The sequence below is a fragment of the Amblyomma maculatum genome, chromosome 2 (assembly GCF_055883805.1).
Source record: "Amblyomma maculatum isolate TAMU_Amacu chromosome 2, ASM5588380v1, whole genome shotgun sequence".
Lineage (NCBI taxonomy): Eukaryota > Metazoa > Arthropoda > Arachnida > Ixodida > Ixodidae > Amblyomma > Amblyomma maculatum.
Window position 1 is genome coordinate 2,849,039 of NC_139345.1, and position 19,667 is coordinate 2,868,705.

Below are 19,667 nucleotides of genomic sequence, written 5' to 3' on the forward strand. Positions count from 1 at the left end.
AATTGCTTTGCTCTTCGGAGTACACTTGCCAAAACGGCATGCGGCTTTGAGGGCACTCTCTGCTGCACTGGTGTTGACACTGCTCGCACTTGCTACAAAATATCGCCAGCTAGCTAGCTCGAATCCAAAAGGGGGGATCAACCTGTCGACGTTCGAACACGAACAGTTTGTGCAGATCTGCTTAGGTGACTCATTGTATATGGCGTTCAAATGCAGATCCCTGGGCTGCAGGGTCGGCCCCGTTGCGGTGGCCGCATATTTCGATGCATGATTTGTCCGCATGCTGCGTGATGTCAGCGGCCGTTAAAGAACCCCAGGTGGTCAAACTGATCCTGGCAATCTTCACTCCGGCGTCCATGCCCGTACATCTTCTTCATGTTAAACTCAACATACTTGTCCATAGCTTTAAAGAGAAAATTGATAGAAACAATTCTGCTATCCATAGCAGACGCCTTTGATACCGTCCACCGCAGGTACCAACACATCGCATTCTCCGCCGCTCGTGCCCGCCTCTTCAATAGCCTCTATACGCCACAGTGACGTGAGCTCTGGCTGTCAGTGCGTTGTGCAAAGAGAAGCAACTGAAAACGCTCGCCCAACTCTTGCGCGAAGCCAGCAAGGGGGTATTGAAACTGGTTCCCGATTGCCCACGCGGGTAGAGGTTTGCTCCATAGGTCGCGCACCGCTTATTATGCGCGACGCCGTGCCGGATAAGATAAGAGACAAAGAAAAAAGGTCGCGTACGCGTGGAGACGCACAGCGTCAGCGGCGCACGGCCAGTTTCCCGTTTCAGTCGGGCGGAATAACTTGCCGGAGTCAGCTGGAAGAAAGGTAAGCCGAGCGCCGCTACCGCGGAGGAGGCCTCTTTTTGCCGTTGCCGTATTCATCTCGCTTACGCGTGCGGTTCCCATGTCCGAGCAGAGTATTTTGTTTTAAATATCTAACACGAGCACGAAAGGAGTATCTGTGTCTATAATTAACGTTTTCTTCTGTGTGTTTTGGTTTTCTAAAATCTTATCTTGGTCAAAGTGGGACGTTTCTAAAGGCGTGACAACTTTCGGGGCGCGGTAAACAGACCCTCTGCCGCTGCAGCTTTTCGTGATAGAAAGGGGCAGAGACAGACGCAGAGGTTCTGTGTCACCGCCATCGCTGTCAGAGGATATGCAAGCACTAACTGCTACATCAACGGGTGACAAATGTGCATTACAGCGACAAATGTGTATTACAGGCAAATCTCGTCACATTGTTAAATTTAAAACATTTAAGCAATTAACTTTAAAAAGTGGGGGGGGGGGGGGGGACGGCATTTGAGTGTGTACGAGTATACAATATAGGTCACCGTGTTGTCTCCCGCACTATTCCAATTTGACCAGGTACAGTAGTTACCCGTGGCTGCAGATGCCTCGGCGAGCGTCTACTAACAAGACAGCTCCACTTACGAATACCTGCGCACATTGTCTCTTAAGTAATTTGGTTTTAGTGTCAAACAATAAAGCTATATAGGGTTTGCTAATCGGTGGATCGTGACATAATTGCTATTGTCTATTGTCACATGGGACGGATAGTGTGTAGACAGCCCGAAAACATACGAGTAGAATGATCAATAATGACCGCTAACTGATTCAGCGGTACTGAACGATTCTTTATTCCCAGTATTGTTGTCCTTCAAAGGAAAACACACGTAAAGAGATCTAACAAGTGGCTGTATACGTTTTTCAGCCTCACAACTATCAAGATGTATAAATACTGCGGGATTTTCGCTGCCGTCGTTGTCTATGGTAAGTAGTGCAACTCAACTTAGCACTTAATCCGATGAGTCATAGCGATTAACAAATAACAAAGCTGCCGGGGTTCGCATTACAAATACTTTGATGCGCTTTGTAATAGGCCATGTTAGCACTCGTCGCTTAGTACAGACATTTTTGTTTTGGTTTCTTTACAGAACGTTTTTGAGTGAACCATCAGAAATTCGAACTGCTTGTGTTTCCTTTTGTCACGAGAACTTCGTCAATAGCACCGAGTATACTTTCCGTCGCTGTGTACCGAATTCTCTTCAACTTCAAAAGAATAAAACACCTAAAGTTTACTTGAATATATCTCCTAATAGAACTTCTTTTGTAGCCTTGGTGGCTGGCATGCAACGAAATTCCACGCTAATTAAAATTTTCCCCGAAGAAAAACATTTGTAAGAAATTATTCATGCAACTAATAATGTAGACACATATTATGTGTCGGTAATCACCTGTTTCGCCTCTTGCAGCCTCGGCGGCAAATATAATGGACTCCAACGTGTTCATGGACACGGTTTTTCAGCAGAAGATGCCTTCCCTTGTTAGGGGAAACACCAAGCTGTATCCCTTTGCACCCATCCCTGACTTTCACTTTAAGGTGAGCCTGAGTATATATAATTCGCTGGTAAGTTTATATTTAAGAATATGAGATGCTTAGACATGTAAAAGTCACAATAAGAAGTTGTTATTTGAGTGACTCGTCTCCCGGATGATGGCAGAGGAAAATGTAAGCGATTTTTGTTAGATTTTTATTGCGGCTTGGCCAAACAGCATGTAAAAAAAAAAAAAAAAAAAAAAAAAGAAACTCAGGTGGCCAAGTTGACGGCTAGACTGCGAAGTCCGATATATTACGTTTGTGGCTTTCATTCCTGGTGTCTTTTTTTTTTTCGCGAAAAATTGTCGTAATTTAATTTTTGCTAAATTTTACACTAGTTGCATTTTTTAAGTGCCCTTAAGAACAAGTTAGGCAACAAAGTAAAGGCTCTCGTGGCGCCGTCGTTTGCTTTAAGTTTTGTATAAACAGCGGCTAGGCAAGAAATAATCATTAGCGGCTTAGGCGCTGGGGCAAAATCCACGCAATCGCTTTGGGCGCTAATCCAGACTGACAGCGCAAGGAAGACAACTTCAGTAACCTTCGTGATATGATGAAGCTAGGTCACATTCACTAATGATATAAAGCTAATAGTCACTGCATTAGCAATCTATTTATGCACATCTCTGCTTGACGTAGTTAATTTGAAGGTATGAGTCCAGCAATTTAATACTGACCTAATGGTTGATGGCGATCAAATGTATTATAAAGTAGTTTACGTAATTAATGCCTGCAGTCGGACAAGGGTGCAATGTCAACGAATATGAGTTATTTTGCCTTTTTTTTGCTTGTCGTTTTAATACTGAAGGTGCACCTTACACTGTCATGCCTAATATCGATGCAGATAAAGTCTACCGGCTTGTTCAACCGCGACCTGAAGGTAAACATCACGGAGGGAGCTGTGCGCCACTTGGACACAGCGCCGCACAGGATTGGCAACTGCAGGCCGCCCGTGCTCGTAGGGGGCAAAACACTGGTATCCTGTGACCTCGACCTGAAGGGAATCAACACCACTTTCGTGGCCAAGGTAATCGTAAACTGAAAGCATGCTATATGCAAGCTCTGAGAGAGAGTAGTGAAATTCATGTCGCAAAGATCCCGCGACTGGCGCGAAGCAGGGATTCTTTCACTGGGGCAATATGAAGCTGTCTAGCTGTAAGCTCAATAAGAACATGTGCTGCTCTATAAATTAGGGAAACTGGGTAGTGTAAAATATGCTTGTGAGTACAATATACTAATTCCTTTTTGGATTTACAATGCTGTAGCGTATAAGTTTTTCGCACTGGGGATGCCCATGGCTATGAGCTGCAGGTTATGGTTGGCCACGTAACGGAAGTATGTCCACCAGAGACCAGAGTCTGGAGAAGTTCCAACTGGCAACACTCCCCGAATTGCACTTCATTTCGACACCTGTGTACAGTAACTCCCGTTACAACTCCACTGCAAATGTCTCAATACTAATGTCACTAGATTGACATCAGCCAGCGAGGCTGTTTAGAAACCTGTTAGAACCTGTTTAGAAAAGTGAGGAGATCAGCGGTAACGCGGTCTGGACAATGATCATCTGCATCACCATTTCAACATCCCTGTAGCTATAAAACTAGCAGACATCGCCTGCAACGCACGGGACTAGAAAGGGCAGTACTCAGATCCGCCCAGCGCGGTCGAACTAGTTTCTTGCGCTTGTCCGTGAGATGCACGAGAGTGACCTAAAACTGGCTTGACGGTCAGAAAAGCGAGTTGTAGCGATGGAGGCCAGCAAAGCTATTTTTCATGACGTCTCAACTGATGGTTATCGACTCCGCGCAGCACGAGCCTGTCGAAATCTGAAAGAGCGATTGACGGTTGGTGTGAAGTGTGCGCACAGTACCGCTACGGTAATGGCGCTGAGCAGCCATTTGCATCTCTTGTTATTCTAGTTTTAGAATAGCGCCAGCGTACTAGCAATATCACTGGTACTAAATAAGAGAGGCAAATCATAAATACAGCGAGTCGCCGTGTGGCTGCCTTGGCTGCGCTAAAGCTTTCTATTATAATTTATATTGCAATGAGGCCTTATGCTAAACAATAGATTGAAATGTCGGCTAACTATAGAAATTTATAAAAGATTGATACCATATTATCTGGGTGCTTACCCGTTATGTATTCAATTGCTTCGTTATTGACCTGGGTTTGCTCACCTTATCAATGTACCAAATGGTTGGGTTAGGCTTGTTGAGTTTAACGTCCAAAATGACTCAGGCTATGAGGGAAGCCGTAGTGGAGGGCTCCGGAAATTTCGACCATGTACAGATCCTTCATGTGCAATGGCATCGCGCACCACACGGGCGCCTTGCTTTTTTTCTTCCATCGAAAAGCGGCCGCCGCAGCCGGGGTTCGATCCCGCATCCTTGGCTACAGCGGTCGATGGATGGATGGATGGAATATATTGAGCGTCCCCTGTGAAACGGGGTAGTAGCAGTTGCTATCATGCTCATGTTTTCCCTTATATCTTAATTATTATTTTAGATTGGTTAACTATACCATCATTCTATTTATTGAATTTTTCTATCTACAATACTAACATTTGACTGAAGATAAAGCGCACAGGAAGACACACACAAGAGAAGAAGACACAGGACACGCGCTAACTCACATCTGGTTTATTGCAGCAATAACAGCAAATATATGCTGAAAAGGGGTCATGCGCAGTACATAACAATCACATAAAGACAGAGGAAAAAATATAAGGAATATTACAAAACATTATCAAGGAATATCCCATCCACCATCTAGCCCAACTTCAAGTTTTGTTAAATACTAACATTATGCCACTTTTCTGCTTTCAAGCCACCAATTTCCCAATCGCATTTTGCTAGCTTCCACCCCAGGTTCATTCACCCGGCCACTGGTATCTCTAAACCCCAGAGCTTCAGAAAGAGTGACTGCGCCTGCATCGACTTCCGGATGGATACCATTACATTCGAGTATAATATGGTCAATTGTTTCTGTGGTTGCACCACATACTGCACATGTGTCATCTTCTTGTTAAATTTCTTGTTGTGGATAGGGTCGAGCGCCCTCACCACAGCGCCACCACGGCGGGGCGCATGAAAACCGCTACCAGTGCGCTAGACGGTGACTGGACACCTGTCACCGATGATTGCAATAGTTCCTGCACTTGCTTCCCGGAGAGAACCATGCAAGTGGTCTCCATTGCATAATGCCTGGTATTGTTAGTGTGATCAGACTCGCCGCACAAGCCGCTTTTTTTTTTTTTTTTGCTTCATTCATTCATGGATCTGCTACCCAGGTGTAGTGTAATGTCATCAAAAGCTATGCGGTTTGAGTCTGAGATGAATAGAAGGTTTCCAGCCTTAGATTCCAGCATTTTGTCAAAAACGGCAGTATCAACGATAATATACTTGCCCGTAATCACAGCTCGTTAAAACAAATTATTTTGAGAAAGAAGGGCTCCTGCTCTTATCATCCCAGCATATTGTCAATACACTCACGGCTATTCTGATTTTCTTTTTTCACGCGTTTGCAGAGCTGCGTGTCAGCTGCCTTCTTTGCCTACATTCCGCAACATTCCCTTAGTCCGCAAGGCTTTTGACAAGTTGTGCATTGGGCCCCCAGAGTCCGCGCAATGTGCTACGTTTGGGGCCCCGCCGGGGTGGTGCAGTGGTAAGACGCCCGACCACTGTGCCAGAGTTCCCGGGATCGAATCCCGGCCTCGGCGGCTGCGTTTCGATGGAGGCGAAACGAAGTGGCGTCCGTGTGCTGTGCGATGTCAGCGCACGTTAAAGATCCCCAGGTGGTCGAAATTACTCCGTAGCCCTCCACTACGCCCCCCCCCCCCCCCCCCCCCCTTCTCTCTATCCACCTTCACGCCCACCTTCATCCCTTCCCTTACGGCGCGGTTCAAGTGTCCACAGAGCAAGTGTGACAGATACTGCGCCTTTCCCTTCCTATGAACCAACCAACCAACCAACCAACCAACCAACCAACCAACCAACCAACCAACCAACCAACCAACCAACCAACCAACGTTTGGGAGCTCCGATATCAATTTTAGATAATATTGTAGTTCATCAGCATCGAAAGTTAATGTGTTAAATAATTGCTATGAAAGCGCCCCAATTACGCACCATTTTCTGAAGGTGCGCCGGGATGGTCAATATACGCACGCAAAGTGCAGTATTCTGTGACACCTTTTGATTCCGAGGCAACTGTGGGACATCATACAGAATACTGTCATTGAACACGTAATTGGGACGTAGTGGTCTCCATTGCATAATGCCTGGTATTGTTAGTGTGATCAGACTCGCCGCACAAGTCGCTTTTTTTTTTTTTTTTTTTGCTTCATTCATTCATGGATCTGCTACCCAGGTGTAGTGTAATGTCATCAAAAGCTATGCGGTTTGAGTCTGAGATGAATAGAAGGTTTCCAGCCTTAGATTCCAGCATTTTGTCAAAAACGGCAGTATCAACGATAATATACTTGCCCGTAATCACAGCTCGTTAAAACAAAGTATTTTGAGAAAGAAGGGCTCCTGCTCTTATCATCCCAGCATATTGTCAATACACTCACGGCTATTCTGATTTTCTTTTTTCATGCGTTTGCAGAGCTGCGTGTCAGCTGCCTTCGTTGCCTACATTCCGCAACATTCCCTTAGTCCGCAAGGCTTTTGACAAGTTGTGCATTGGGCCCCCAGAGTCCACGCAATGTGCTACGTTTGGGGCCCCGCCGGGGTGGTGCAGTGGTAAGACGCCCGACTACTGTGCCGGAGTTCCCGGGATCGAATCCCGGCCGCGTATTTGGGTTTGCTCGGTACGGTGGCTCCGCAAGGGACAAAATGACAGAAGAGCCGAAGAAAGCGTGCTGTTCCGACTAGCATCTACCGCCCCCAGGAGCCGAGCAGCCTAGCGATTAGCGGCGCATGCTTTTTCAATGGGCGTCATGCTGGACGCGGCACTAGCTTGAGAAAGCCTATACTACTACTACTACTACTACTACTACTACTACTATTATTATTATTATTATTAGTAGTAGTAGTAGTAGTAGTAGTAGTAGTATAGAGGAAGACTCGTTTCACGAGGTTGGCACTGAATTGTCTGTATGTAACGGGCGAATTAGCTGGCTAACTATTATCTTCACAGTTTTAATTATTAATAATAATAGTAATTGATTCACAGGAAAGGAAAGGCGCAGTATCTGTCACACTTGTGTCTGTGGACACCTGAACCGCGCAGTAAGAGAAGGGATGAAGGTGGGAGTTGTCGTGACGCTGGGGCTACGTCGACCCGGCCTTCACTTGGTAGCGTGCAGAGACTCGGGGTTGAAGTAGGATTGAATCTTCGAAGTTGGTGAAATATGTACAAGCAGGTTTAATGGCACTTTGAGAAACTTATTTACAAGATTATTTACACGAAAAAGAAGGGTACATCAGCAAAATGGCAAGTGTTAAGAGTTCATAGCGAGAAGCGACTGGATGAGCCGTTTACCCAGGGCTCAGAGCGACATTTCGTGCTCTGCAGCGTCCTTAAAACCCCCTATGTCCAGCCCCTCTCTGAAGATGCTGACCAACCAAATCCAGGGCACGCCCCTCAGATATCGGCATCCAATCGAACACATCACTGCACTGATGGTCTGAGGCACTGACTGGTCCGGCATTAATTCGTTGGGCGTGATCACTTGTTGGCGGGAAAAGCTTGGGAACGGCGAGGAGAGGAGGTACATTTCTATTCTTCAGCAAAGAAACCACAGGCTGGTTCCGGCAAGTGGATTTACTTCTCAGAAACCCAAGTACACGTGCGCGCCGCATACGGCTCCCAGCATTGTCCCTTTTCGACAATTGCAAATCTTTCCTGCGTTCCCGGGAAATCATTTAATGGCCGTATGCGTCATGCTCCTTTCTTGTCCGGCATTCCCAGGAAATCCTCTAATGGCCGTAATCACCTTGCTCGTTTCTTGTCCTGTACGTCAGCGGACGTGTCACTCTGTCGTCTCCTTTGGATAGGAGGCATTCATCACTGGAGGATAGCACTTCTCGACTGGAAGGGTGAACAAAAGAAAGAAAGCACTTCCTGCTATTTCCCGCAGGGGGACGTTTCTTTGTGTTTTTCCAGAGGTTCTCTTGACAGGGTCAATTTGGCATTTGCAGGGTGTCCACAAAGCAAAACAGGCTTACAAAACAGGATTCCTGGAAACAGGCTCACTTAGAGCCATTGGACCATCACCACATATCCACAGCACTTATTCATGCCCACAGGCGAACAATAGAGCGCGCCAATGCGGATGCACGGTCGTAACAGAGTTAACGTGGAAAGAGAGAAAGAGGAGCCGTAGTGGAGGCTTCGGAGTAGTTCAGGTGTTCACAGACACAAGTGTGACAGATACTGCGCCTTACCCTTCCTGTGAACCAATTATTATTATTACTATTAATTAAAACTGTGAAGATATTTAGCCAGTTAATTTGGCCGTCTACTACTACTACTACTAATAATAATAATCATTAGCAGAGAAATATTACTTTGTGTATTATTATTATTATTATTATTTAGTAGTAGTAGTAGTAGTAGTAGTAGTAGTATAAGCTCTCTCAAGCTAGTGCCGCGTCTAACATGACGCCCATTGAAAAAGCATGCGCCGCTAATCGCTAGGCTGCTCGGCTCCTGGGGGCGGTAGATGCTAGTCGGAACAGCCCGCTTTCTTTGTCTCTTCTGTCGTTTTGTCCCTTGCGGAGCCACCGTACCGAGCAAACCCAAATACGCATCCCGGCCTCGGCGGCTGCGTTTCGATGGAGGCGAAACGAAGTGGCGTCCGTGTGCTGTGCGATGTCAGCGCACGTTAAAGATCCCCAGGTGGTCGAAATTACTCCGTAGCCCTCCACTACGCCCCCCCCCCTTCTCTCTATCCACTTTCACTCCCACCTTCATCCCTTCCCTTACGGCGCGGTTCAAGTGTCCACAGAGCAAGTGTGACAGATACTGCGCCTTTCCCTTCCTATGAACCAACCAACCAACCAACCAACCAACGCTTGGGAGCTCCGATATCAATTTTAGATAATATTGTAGTTCATCAGCATCGAAAGTTAAATGTGTTAAATAATTGCTATGGAAGCGCCCCAATTACACACCATTTTCTGAAGGCGCGCCGGGATGGTCAATATACGCACGCAAAGTGCAGTATTCTGTGACACCTTTTGATTCCGAGGCAACTGTGGGACATCATACAGAATACTGTCATTGAACACGTAATTGGGAATGACTCAAGCTTCCGGTGCGTAGTCAATGTGGGCTTCTAAATTTTACTTTGCGCTCGCATCGAGGGCTGAAAACTGTCACAGAAAACCAATTCCCTGCGTTTTTTTTTTTTTCTGAATAATAATGACCAAAGTACCAAATATTTTAAGAGGCTTGTTTGAACATAGATTGACACACCAAATACGTCAGACTGCCATGAAACCAATGAGTCTTTTTTGAAAATTATCTCCTAAAAACTAGAAGCCTGACAACGAAAGATCTGCGGATTATTATTGATGTTGCGATGTTAAACAAAGTGTCGTAAGATTACTTTCAAACGTTCTTTCTAAGAAAATGTCCAAGCTTTCTGTGTATGTGACCCTAATGCATAGCATAGAAATGTGCACTGAAAAAAAAAAAGGTTAACTAGCACAATTTTGCATTCCTTAATTTTGTCTAAGTGTTGCACTGGCTACACGCACCGAATGCATCCTGTTTACAAGCCGCATGCACCAATGCCTGCCAAATTCGTGTCCCCCTGTAGTCGTTTAGCAACTGCTGGTTCAGAACTGCAGTTGTTCCCGGTTAGATCTTCTTGCCTTCACTAATTTCTGGTCAGCAAGCTTGAAAGCCGTAGCAGTTAAGGGTGTGAACAATCACGGCTAGGCGATACAAAGCGCGAGATGTGCGCTTTCATCGAGTGGCAGTGAAATAGCGTATATTGCTGTATTTGATACGTCATTTTCACTAAGACATCTTGGATATTTACCGCCGCGATATATATATATATATATATATATATATACTTGTTACTAATGAGCCAGAGTTCATTCTTCCTAATGGGCCAGAGTTCTCAATTCTTCCTCGAAGAAGGACGGGCCACCGTCCGAAACTGTTGGAATAAAATAGATAATCGGGAAAGCTGTGTGACATTTTATATATATATATGGGGGTGTATGTATATATGGGGGGTATATATATATATAAATATGATGGGGTGTTTATTCAGCAAATCAGCAGGACCCGATCGGCAGGACTGGCCAGATCAGCGGCGAACACAGCGACAGCGAACACAGTCACGCGCAGCGATCACGATGCCTCTGGCTGGAATGTTCCTCGTGCACTTCTTCCTCTTCACAATATATATATATATATATATATATATATATATATATATATATATATATATATATATATATATATATATATATATATATATATATATATATATATTCCTCCACTCGACCCGATGATCGCGTGGCTAGATAATGGGACCGTATTACCGTCACAGTGTTCGCATTTCAATGGAGGGAAATAACAAAACAAGAAACGCTGTTTGCTGTGCGATATCAACGTCCCTTGAAGGATCTCAGGTGGTCGATACCAATTCAAAGCCCGCCAATGCATAGTCTTTGATAGCATATTTAATGTTTCGCACTGTTCACATGCAACCATCTACTTTTTTCTCTATTTTTGCTGAAGTTGGTGATTTTATGGGAGATTCCCTACCCTCGTCTCCTTTTGTTCCCTCTCATTGCCACCTAATATTGACACGCTGCATTCTTTATCTTCCCTCTGTGCTGATCGCGAGCGTGTGCCTCCTCGAGGCGAAGAAACCGACGTTCGTTTTCTCGAGGCGAAGAAACTGAAGTTCTTCTGTCGAAGCGGGCCTGCTAGTTTCCTGCCGCACTGTGACTTCTGTTACTCCTGTGTCCCGCGGTGACTTCTGATCAGAGACTTCACACCGTGACATCTGGTGGAGCTGCTGGGTAACGCAACCCATGCTCCGAACACCTCCAACCAGCCGAGACTCCAGCCCTCAAGGATCTCCTACCATCGAGATTACGCCTACCCATCAGAGTAGCCGACGGCTTCGAGGGCTTGATCCTGAATTCGCGCCTCTACAATTTTCTCGTACTGCGAGGCCGCCACCATCTTCTCCAGCACCACCTTCGGAGACAACACAACCACCCGTAATGACGCAGGTAGACACCACTGCCCCCTCCTTCGTGTTGCAGCAGCAGCGGGAGATACCCATCTTCCAAGCCTTTCCCGGCGACGACCCGGAAGACTGGCTAGATAAATTTGAGCGAGTAGCCCAGTACAATCGCTGGGGCGACGACCAGAAACTGCAGCATGTATTTTTTTCGCTCGACGGTTCAGCTCGTACATGGTTTGAAAATCATGAGACTACTATCACAACGTGGAGTTCCTTCAAGGACCAGTTCCTGCAAGCTTTCACCACCGTTTTTCGGAAAGAACGCGCCGAGCTGCTCCTACAGACGAGAGTTCAGCTCCCTAACGACAGCGTCCTCGTTTACTTCGAGGACATGACGAGGCTATTCCGTCGCGCTGATCCAAACATGTCCGAAGAAAAAAAACTTCGCTACCTCATGAAGGGAATTAAGGAACAGATCTTCGTCGGATTAGTGCGATGTCCACCCAAGACCATCGGGGAATTTGTATCCGAGGCAACTACCATTGAGAGGGCTCTAGAGATGCGATCTAAGCACTACGAGCGGCCGTCCATCCCTATTGCTGCCGCCATCGCGGACACTGGTAGCACTGACGTGCTCCGTGAGACCATACGGGCCATCGTACGCGAGGAGCTGCAAAAACTATTTTCGACGGCAGCACTCCCTCAAGTATCCAGCCTTTCTCAGATGGTTCGGGAAGAGGTCAACCAGGCACTCAAACCACCCGAGCCACTCCCGACAATGCCACCACAGCAGGCCATGACCTACGCCGCAGTCACTCGTCGTGCCTGTCCACCTCCCAGTCAGCATCCACCTCCCAGTCAGCACCAAGCAGCCCATGCATACACTCGTCAAGCACCCCCCGCTCAAATTTCTCAGGTGCGTCCACGCAAAAGCGACGTCTGGCGCACTCGCGATAATCGCCCGCTGTGCTTCCACTGTGGCGAAGCTGGTCACCTGTTCCGCAATTGCTATTACCGACGAATGGGTCTGCCGGGATTTAGCGCCGACGCGCGAAAGCCGCAGCGTGGTGAACGACCCCCTGCCATTGACGCGTACTTGGCTGAATCATCCGGAACGCCCTATGACTACTCGCGGTCGCCTTCACCGAGCCAATAATCCTCGCAGACACGTGGTAATGCCGGCCTGACGCGGGTCCGCTCCCCTAGCCCCCATCGGGAAAACTAGACGCGGCAACCTTTGGAGGGAAGGTTGCTCATCGACGAAATTCTCAAGCTCCTCCACCGCTGCAACCGGATGGCCACTCCGTTTCACGACGACACGACGCGCCCCACAATGATCCGCTGCCTCGGCGCTCCAGTTCTCCGACGACACGAAATCAGCTAGTACCACACCGCAGCCGTGACCGGACCCCGCGACGTTCCGGCAACACCACAGCCGTAACCGCCGACCTGAACATTTCAGTGGACGGAACCGACGTGACAGCGCTTGTGGATACCGGCGCCGATTATTCTGTGATGAGTGGGCCTTTCGCCGCCACTCTGAAAAAGGTGACTACACCCTGGACAGGCCCACAAATTCGTACCGCCGGAGGCCACTTGATAACGCCGACCGGTACCTGCACTTCTAGGGTAACTGTGCAAGAAGAAACGTACTTAGCAACCTTCGTCGTACTTGTCCAGTGTTCCCGCGACGTCATCCTTGGCATGGATTTCTTAGCAGAGAATGGAGCCGTTATCGACCTGCAGACTAAGTCAGTGACCTTATCGACTGAGAACGCAATACACAGTGCTTCAGAGCGACCGACAGCACTGCACATCCTTGATGATCACGTCACTATTCCGCCCCGTTCCAGCGTGATGACGTCTGTGGCTGCGAATACACTGCGAAACTTTGAAGGTGTCGTGGAGAGTAGACAGATCTTACTTTTCGAACGCAGTCTTGCTGTAGCCAGAGGAGTCGTTCGCCTCGAAGACGGCAAAGCAGACGTCCTACTCACAAATTTTGGCGGGGAGCACCAGCATTTAAGCACTGGGACTGTAGTGGCCCATATTTGCGGTATCACGCATGTTCGAAAAGCCTCTGGACTTGCGACGCTGTCATTGACCGAAATGGAGAGGCCTACCACCGATTTACACTTCGACATTAACCCTGCGCTTTCTCAACTGCAGCATCGCCAAGTGAACCAGCTCCTCCAGCGCTATCGGGCGACCTTCTCCAACTCTTCACGTGTTGGCAGAACCGATCTCGCCAAGCATCGCATTATTACGGACGATACCGTGCCACCTCTCAGACAGTCCCCTTACCGAGTGTCTCCGACTGAACGCGCCGCTATCACCAGCCAAGTGAAAGAGATGCTTCGCGACGATGTCATCCAGCCCTCGCGGAGTCCATGGGCTGCACCTGTCGTTCTTGTGAAGAAAAAGGATGGTACGCTGAGGTTTTGTGTGGATTACCGCCGGCTAAACAAAGTTACAAAGAAAGACGTCTATCCCCTGCCACGCATCGACGATGCTTTGGATCGTCTCTGCTCCGCGAAATATTTCTCTTCAATGGACTTCAAATCCGGATACTGGCAAATAGAGGTTGATGAGAGGGACCGCGAGAAAACGGCGTTTATTACTCCGGATGGGCTCTACGAGTTCGAGGCTATGCCCTTTGGTCTCTGCTCTGCTCCGGCTACTTTCCAACGGCTTATGGACACCGTACTTGCAGATCTCAAGTGGCAGACATGTCTCGTTTACCTTGACGACGTTGTGGTCTTCGCTCCAACGTTCGAGGAGCACCTTCGGCGCCTTGAAACTGTTTTGCAAGCCATAACATCCTCTGGCCTTACGTTAAAGAACGAGAAATGTCATTTTGCTTATACGGAGCTCAAGCTCTTGGGGCACGTCGTAAGCCACGCTGGTGTCCTGCCGGATCCAGAGAAAACGACAGCTATTGCCAACTTCCCTCCGCCCAAAGACCAGAAAGCTGTTCGACGATTTCTTGGCTTATGTGCCTACTACCGGCGCTACGTCAAAGATTTCGCTCGACTCGCCGAGCCCCTAACACGTCTGACAAAGACAGACACGCCTTTCACTTGGTACGCACCACAGGAACAAGCATTCAAAGAGCTTCAACGCCGCCTACAAACACCTCCCATATTGGCTCACTTCGACGAAAACGCCGACACGGAGCTTCACACCGATGCAAGCAACATAGGCCTGGGCGCCGTTCTAGTTCAAATCCAGGGCGGCCAAGAACGTGTAATCGCTTACGCCAGTCGCTGTCTATCTAAAGCGGAATCCAACTATTCCGCAACAGAGAAAGAATGTCTAGCCATTGTGTGGGCGACGTCGAAGTTCCGGCCATACCTTTACGGGAAACCATTCAAGTTAGTGACTGACCACCATGCCCTATGCTGGCTTGCAACCCTAAAGGACCCTTCAACCCGTCTTGTAAGATGGAGTCTACGATTACAGGAATTCGACATAACTGTCACGTACAAATCTGGCCGTCAGCATTCGGACGCGGACTGCCTCTCACGGGCCCCTGTAGATCCCCCCGCAGATGAAATTCCTGATGAGGCCATACTGCTAAATGCCATCAGCACAGAGTGCCTCGCTGAAAGACAATCTGCAGATCCCGAACTTCGTCACATCATGGACTATCTAAACTGTGCATGTACAACCGCTCCGAGAGCTTTCAAGCGTGCTCTGTCATCGTTATGTGTGCGCATGCATGGTGTCCTCATGAAAAAAAACTTTTCCGCCAGCCAAACGCCGTACCTGATTGTTGTACCTATGTGTCTACGTGATGAAATCTTACAAGCTTGTCACGATGAGCCAACCTCTGGACATTTGGGAGTCACCCGCACGCTTGCAAGGCTCAAGGAAAAGTACTACTGGCCTCGACTTCACTCAGACGTTTCACACTATGTGAAAACGTGTCGCAACTGTCAGCGTCGTAAGGTGCCGCCGACTAAGCCCACCGGACTCTTGAAGCCAATAGACCCACCATCGAGGCCTTTCGAGCAGATTGGCGTGGACATGCTGGGACCATTTCTCCTTTCACACTCCGGTAACCGGTGGGTCATTATTGCCACGGATTACCTTACACGATACGCGGAAACCTCCGCTCTACCCAACGGTACTGCCTTAGAGGTTGCAAAGTTTTTCATCAATTGCGTTGTCCTGCGCCATGGCGCACCGGAGATTTTGATTACTGACAGAGGAGCCGCATTTACAGCCGAATTGCTGCAGCAGATTTTAATTCACAGTCATACTGAACACAGGAAGGCAACACCTTACCATCCTCAAACGAACGGCTTGACCGAACGCTTGAACAAAACACTCGCTGACATGCTCTCAATGTACGTCGACGTAGAGCACAAAACGTGGGATGAAGTGCTCCCGTACGTTACCTTTGCATACAATACAGCGGTCCAGGAAACAACGAACATGACACCTTTCCGTCTGGTCCATGGCCGCGAAGTGACCACAATGCTTGATGCCATGTTACCACATCTAGACGACGGCAACCAACAACCAGATGTTCACACCTTTCTGCACCTCGCCGAAGAGGCCCGTCAGCTGGCCAGGCTGCGAATTCAGAATCAGCAACGCCGCGATGCCCAACGATACAACCTCCGACACCGTGACGCCCGGTACACAGCTGGAGACCGTGTCTGGGTTTGGTTTCCTGTACGTCGACGAGGCCTCAGCGAGAAACTGCTGTGTCGTTACTTTGGCCCGTACAAAGTGGTAAGCCAAGTTGGGGACCTAAACTATGAGGTTGTTCCTGATGGATTTAAAAAGTCCCGACGCTCCACGCTCCCGGACGTGGTCCACGTGGTCCGCCTGAAACCGTATTACGACCGATAGTGTTGACTCTTTCTGTGCGTGAGCAACTGCCCTTCGTGCAATGGTTTTTTTTTTTATCTCTACCCACACTTCCAGCATCGGGACGATGCTTCTTGTACCCGGGGGGGGGGGGGGCAATGACACGCTGCATTCTTTATCTTCCCTCTGTGCTGATCGCGAGCGTGTGCCTCCTCGAGGCGAAGAAACCGACGTTCGTTTTCTCGAGGCGAAGAAACTGAAGTTCTTCTGTCGAAGCGGGCCTGCTAGTTTCCTGCCGCACTGTGACTTCTGTTACTCCTGTGTCCCGCGGTGACTTCTGATCAGAGACTTCACACCGTGACAATATTGTTACCCACGACGCACTGCCCCAACCACCATCCACTTCACCTGTTTCAAAGTTGATACCTCTGTAATGCGCTTATCGTTTTCTCTAATGCCAAAGGTGCCATAAACTTATTTCTCTTTACTACTAGGCAGAGTCAAGGGGTCTAAGATGAAAAAGAAAAGGAGAAACAAAATCCTCGATGTCTTTTCGGCTTCGCTTAATATTCGAAGCAATCCCGTCTTTAATTCTGCTGTTTCCCTAATTCGACCCGCTTGGGCGGCACCAAGTCTTGTTACCGTTTGCGCGAGGGCAGCTGACAGGCACATTCAAGTCATTTATGAAGTACATGCTTGAGAATATCTCCCTACAACAACAACAACATCATCATCATCATCATCATCATCATCAGCCTGACTATACCCACTGCAGGGCGAATGCCTCTGCCATATTCCTCCATTAACCCTGTCCTGTGCGAGCTGCATCCACTTGACCCCTGCGAACTGCTTAACCTCATCCGCCCACCTAATTTTCTGCCGCCCCCTGCTAAGCTTTCCTTCCCTTGGTATCTAGTTTGTTACCCTAAATGACCATCGGTTATCCTTTCTTCGCGCTACATGTCCTGCCCATACCCATTTCTTCTTCTTGATTTTTATTAGAATGTCAGTGACTTGAGTTATTTATCTGACCTATTCTGCACGTTTCCTATCTCTTAACGTTATACCTTCCATTTTTCTTTCCATAGCCCTCTGCGTTGTCCTCAACTTAAGTAGAACCCTTTTTGTTAGCTTCCATGTTTCAGCCCCATAGGTAAGTACAGGTAAGATGCAACATCAAGACACATCATCAAAGAGGCCTTAAATGCATCGTTTAAAGCATTATGTACGAGAAGTACACTAGTTCTGTATGCGTAAGCGAAGTCCGCATGCAATGTCATTAATTCTTCTGTATCCCTTTGTTCTCTCCACCACTCGCATATTTTGCACAAAACATTGAAATGCCCCCAGGCTTTTGATAAAGATAGGAGTTCATATATTCCGCACCCCGCAGTGCATTAGACTCATTTTTTTTTCTTTGTCTCGATGCAGACGAAAGGGGACAACTTGGCGGGAACGGTGAAGAGCATCTGGGTGCACGTAAACGCCACCAAGGCCCTGGCCGACTTCGAGGCAGCTGCGCTGCCGGGTAAGGACGCCAGCGTGCAGACGTTCCGCATCAAGGAGCTCGAGCTGAAGACCAAGTACGACAAGGCGCTCAGCCTCAGCGACGACCGCAAGAAGGACTTCCGCAAGGAGATCGAGAAGAAAGTGCAGACCACACTGTACGAGATCGTCTACAACGAGTACAAACAGGTCCTCGAGAGGGCCGTTGCTGACACCTACTTTCCTAGGGCCTGAGGAACGCCGTGCGCACGAACGACGATTGTGTTCTGGCTCACACACGCACGTACCAAAAAATAAAATCAGTCTGGAATGCCTAGGCACTCTGAACCTAATAAGTCGGCTGCTGTGATCTGATTCATTAGGGGTGTAGTCGAACGTACGGAGAAAGCGAACAAAGGTGAGCGCACAAAGTGCGGTACATACCTAGGATTGTGTGACTCAGTTTCTGTTACCCCCCCCCCCCCCTCCTTTCACTCCAACCAACTCACGTATAAAAGTGAGGAAAAAGTACGCCGGCTTTGCGTAACTACGACTACCTTGTAGTGGCAGCATCTTTTGAAATGGGAGGACCAGATGCCAAGTCGACTCTTTGCAAAGAGTATCCATCAGCATAGGCCAAAACATGATTGGAACCAGACAAGAACTTAATTTGTCTTTGCCTTCTTTCACCTTGAATAATAAAAAAAAAAAATTGTCATCACAGTGTTGCCCGCGTCATTTTGTGAGATAAAAGGGTTGTGATAAACAATGCACGAATATTTGCGTGATGAACCAAGGTATGCCGCCGAAGCTCAACACTTCAAACTGATTTGAATAGCGTCGAAAAAAAAAAAAAAGAATTCTTTCCGTCGTATTAGGAAATGGGCAAGTAGGGATTGTTTTCTGATGTTTTTTTTTGCGATGTTTATTGTTTGGTGAATGTCGGTCCTTTTGAATGCTATCGTGATTCGACAACTGTGCCACAAGGCGCACTTTTATCAACAAGGTGATGGTGTAGGTGGAAGTTAAAGGAAATGCTGACTAGCTGTCTAAGAAAACCGCAAAATATTTTGACGTACCTGATACATATTGTCGACATTTTATAGTCACTTTCTAGATTTCACCACAGGCCCCTCAGGCAGTATTTTTCAGAACACGGCTGCCCGACAGACTCAAAACGTTAAGTTTCTCGCAGTAGCCAACGCCCTCAGTGCGAAAATATCCGACGTGCGCCTAGAGAGCTAAGGAAAGGGAGCGTGAATAAAGACGAAAGAGACCCCGAGGAAGGGCCGAGAGCCCATTGCAGCCAACAAAATCCAATCGTAGATGCCTCATAAATATTCACAATTCAGTCAGGTGCTTTTCAGTCAGGCAGAACGCAGCCTTTGCCGCGCCACGCCTGCTTGCAGACACTCGCTCGCTCCACCCTCCAAGGTTCTCATTGAACGCGAAGCTGGACCACGTCGTGTCTCTTAGCCGAGACGAAGCAAGTGTGCAGGTGGCGTTGGACGAAGCGCCTTGCCCTCGCGTGCAAGAGCTACTCCGAGGTCGCGGGCCGCGGAGACAGTTCTGTACGCTGAGACTCGTTTCGTACGTAATTACGGTCGCTCGGCTGGGATGATTCGCGGAAAAGCCGGCCACATCGCTGCCCGTGATGTGGGTCGGCAAAAGGGGAGGGAAAGCGCCGAAAGCGAGCAAGGCTACCCAGGCAGACAGGCATCTACATGTAGTACGCCGCCACTGAAATGGGACGGAATAAATGGGATTAAGAATCCGCTCTTGACACAGTTCGGCATGTACTCCTTTCAGCAGA

At 48.0% G+C, this 19,667-nt stretch overlaps 1 protein-coding gene across 1 annotated transcript; it reads left to right on the forward strand.

Annotated features, from left to right (window-relative positions):
• The first annotated feature begins 676 nt into the window (after positions 1-676).
• On the forward strand, positions 677-18,575 carry LOC146197837 (salivary anticoagulant protein P23-like). Its single transcript, XM_084593083.1, has 5 exons — positions 677-831; positions 1,720-1,778; positions 2,261-2,388; positions 3,227-3,409; positions 17,801-18,575. The coding sequence occupies exons 1-5, from the start codon at positions 692-694 to the stop codon at positions 18,107-18,109; spliced, it is 819 nt and encodes a 272-aa protein (XP_084449209.1). The 5' UTR covers positions 677-691; the 3' UTR covers positions 18,110-18,575.
• Positions 18,576-19,667: the final 1,092 nt, after the last annotated feature.

Excerpts from the sequence above, each read along its gene's own strand:
- LOC146197837 (XM_084593083.1), top strand. The coding sequence starts at position 692 with ATGCGCGACGCCGTGCCGGATAAGATAAGAGACAAAGAAAAAAGGTCG. Across the intron at positions 832-1,719 it reads CGGAGTCAGCTGGAAGAAAG|CCTCACAACTATCAAGATGT; the intron begins GTAAGCCGAGCG and ends TACGTTTTTCAG. Across the intron at positions 3,410-17,800 it reads ACACCACTTTCGTGGCCAAG|ACGAAAGGGGACAACTTGGC; the intron begins GTAATCGTAAAC and ends GTCTCGATGCAG.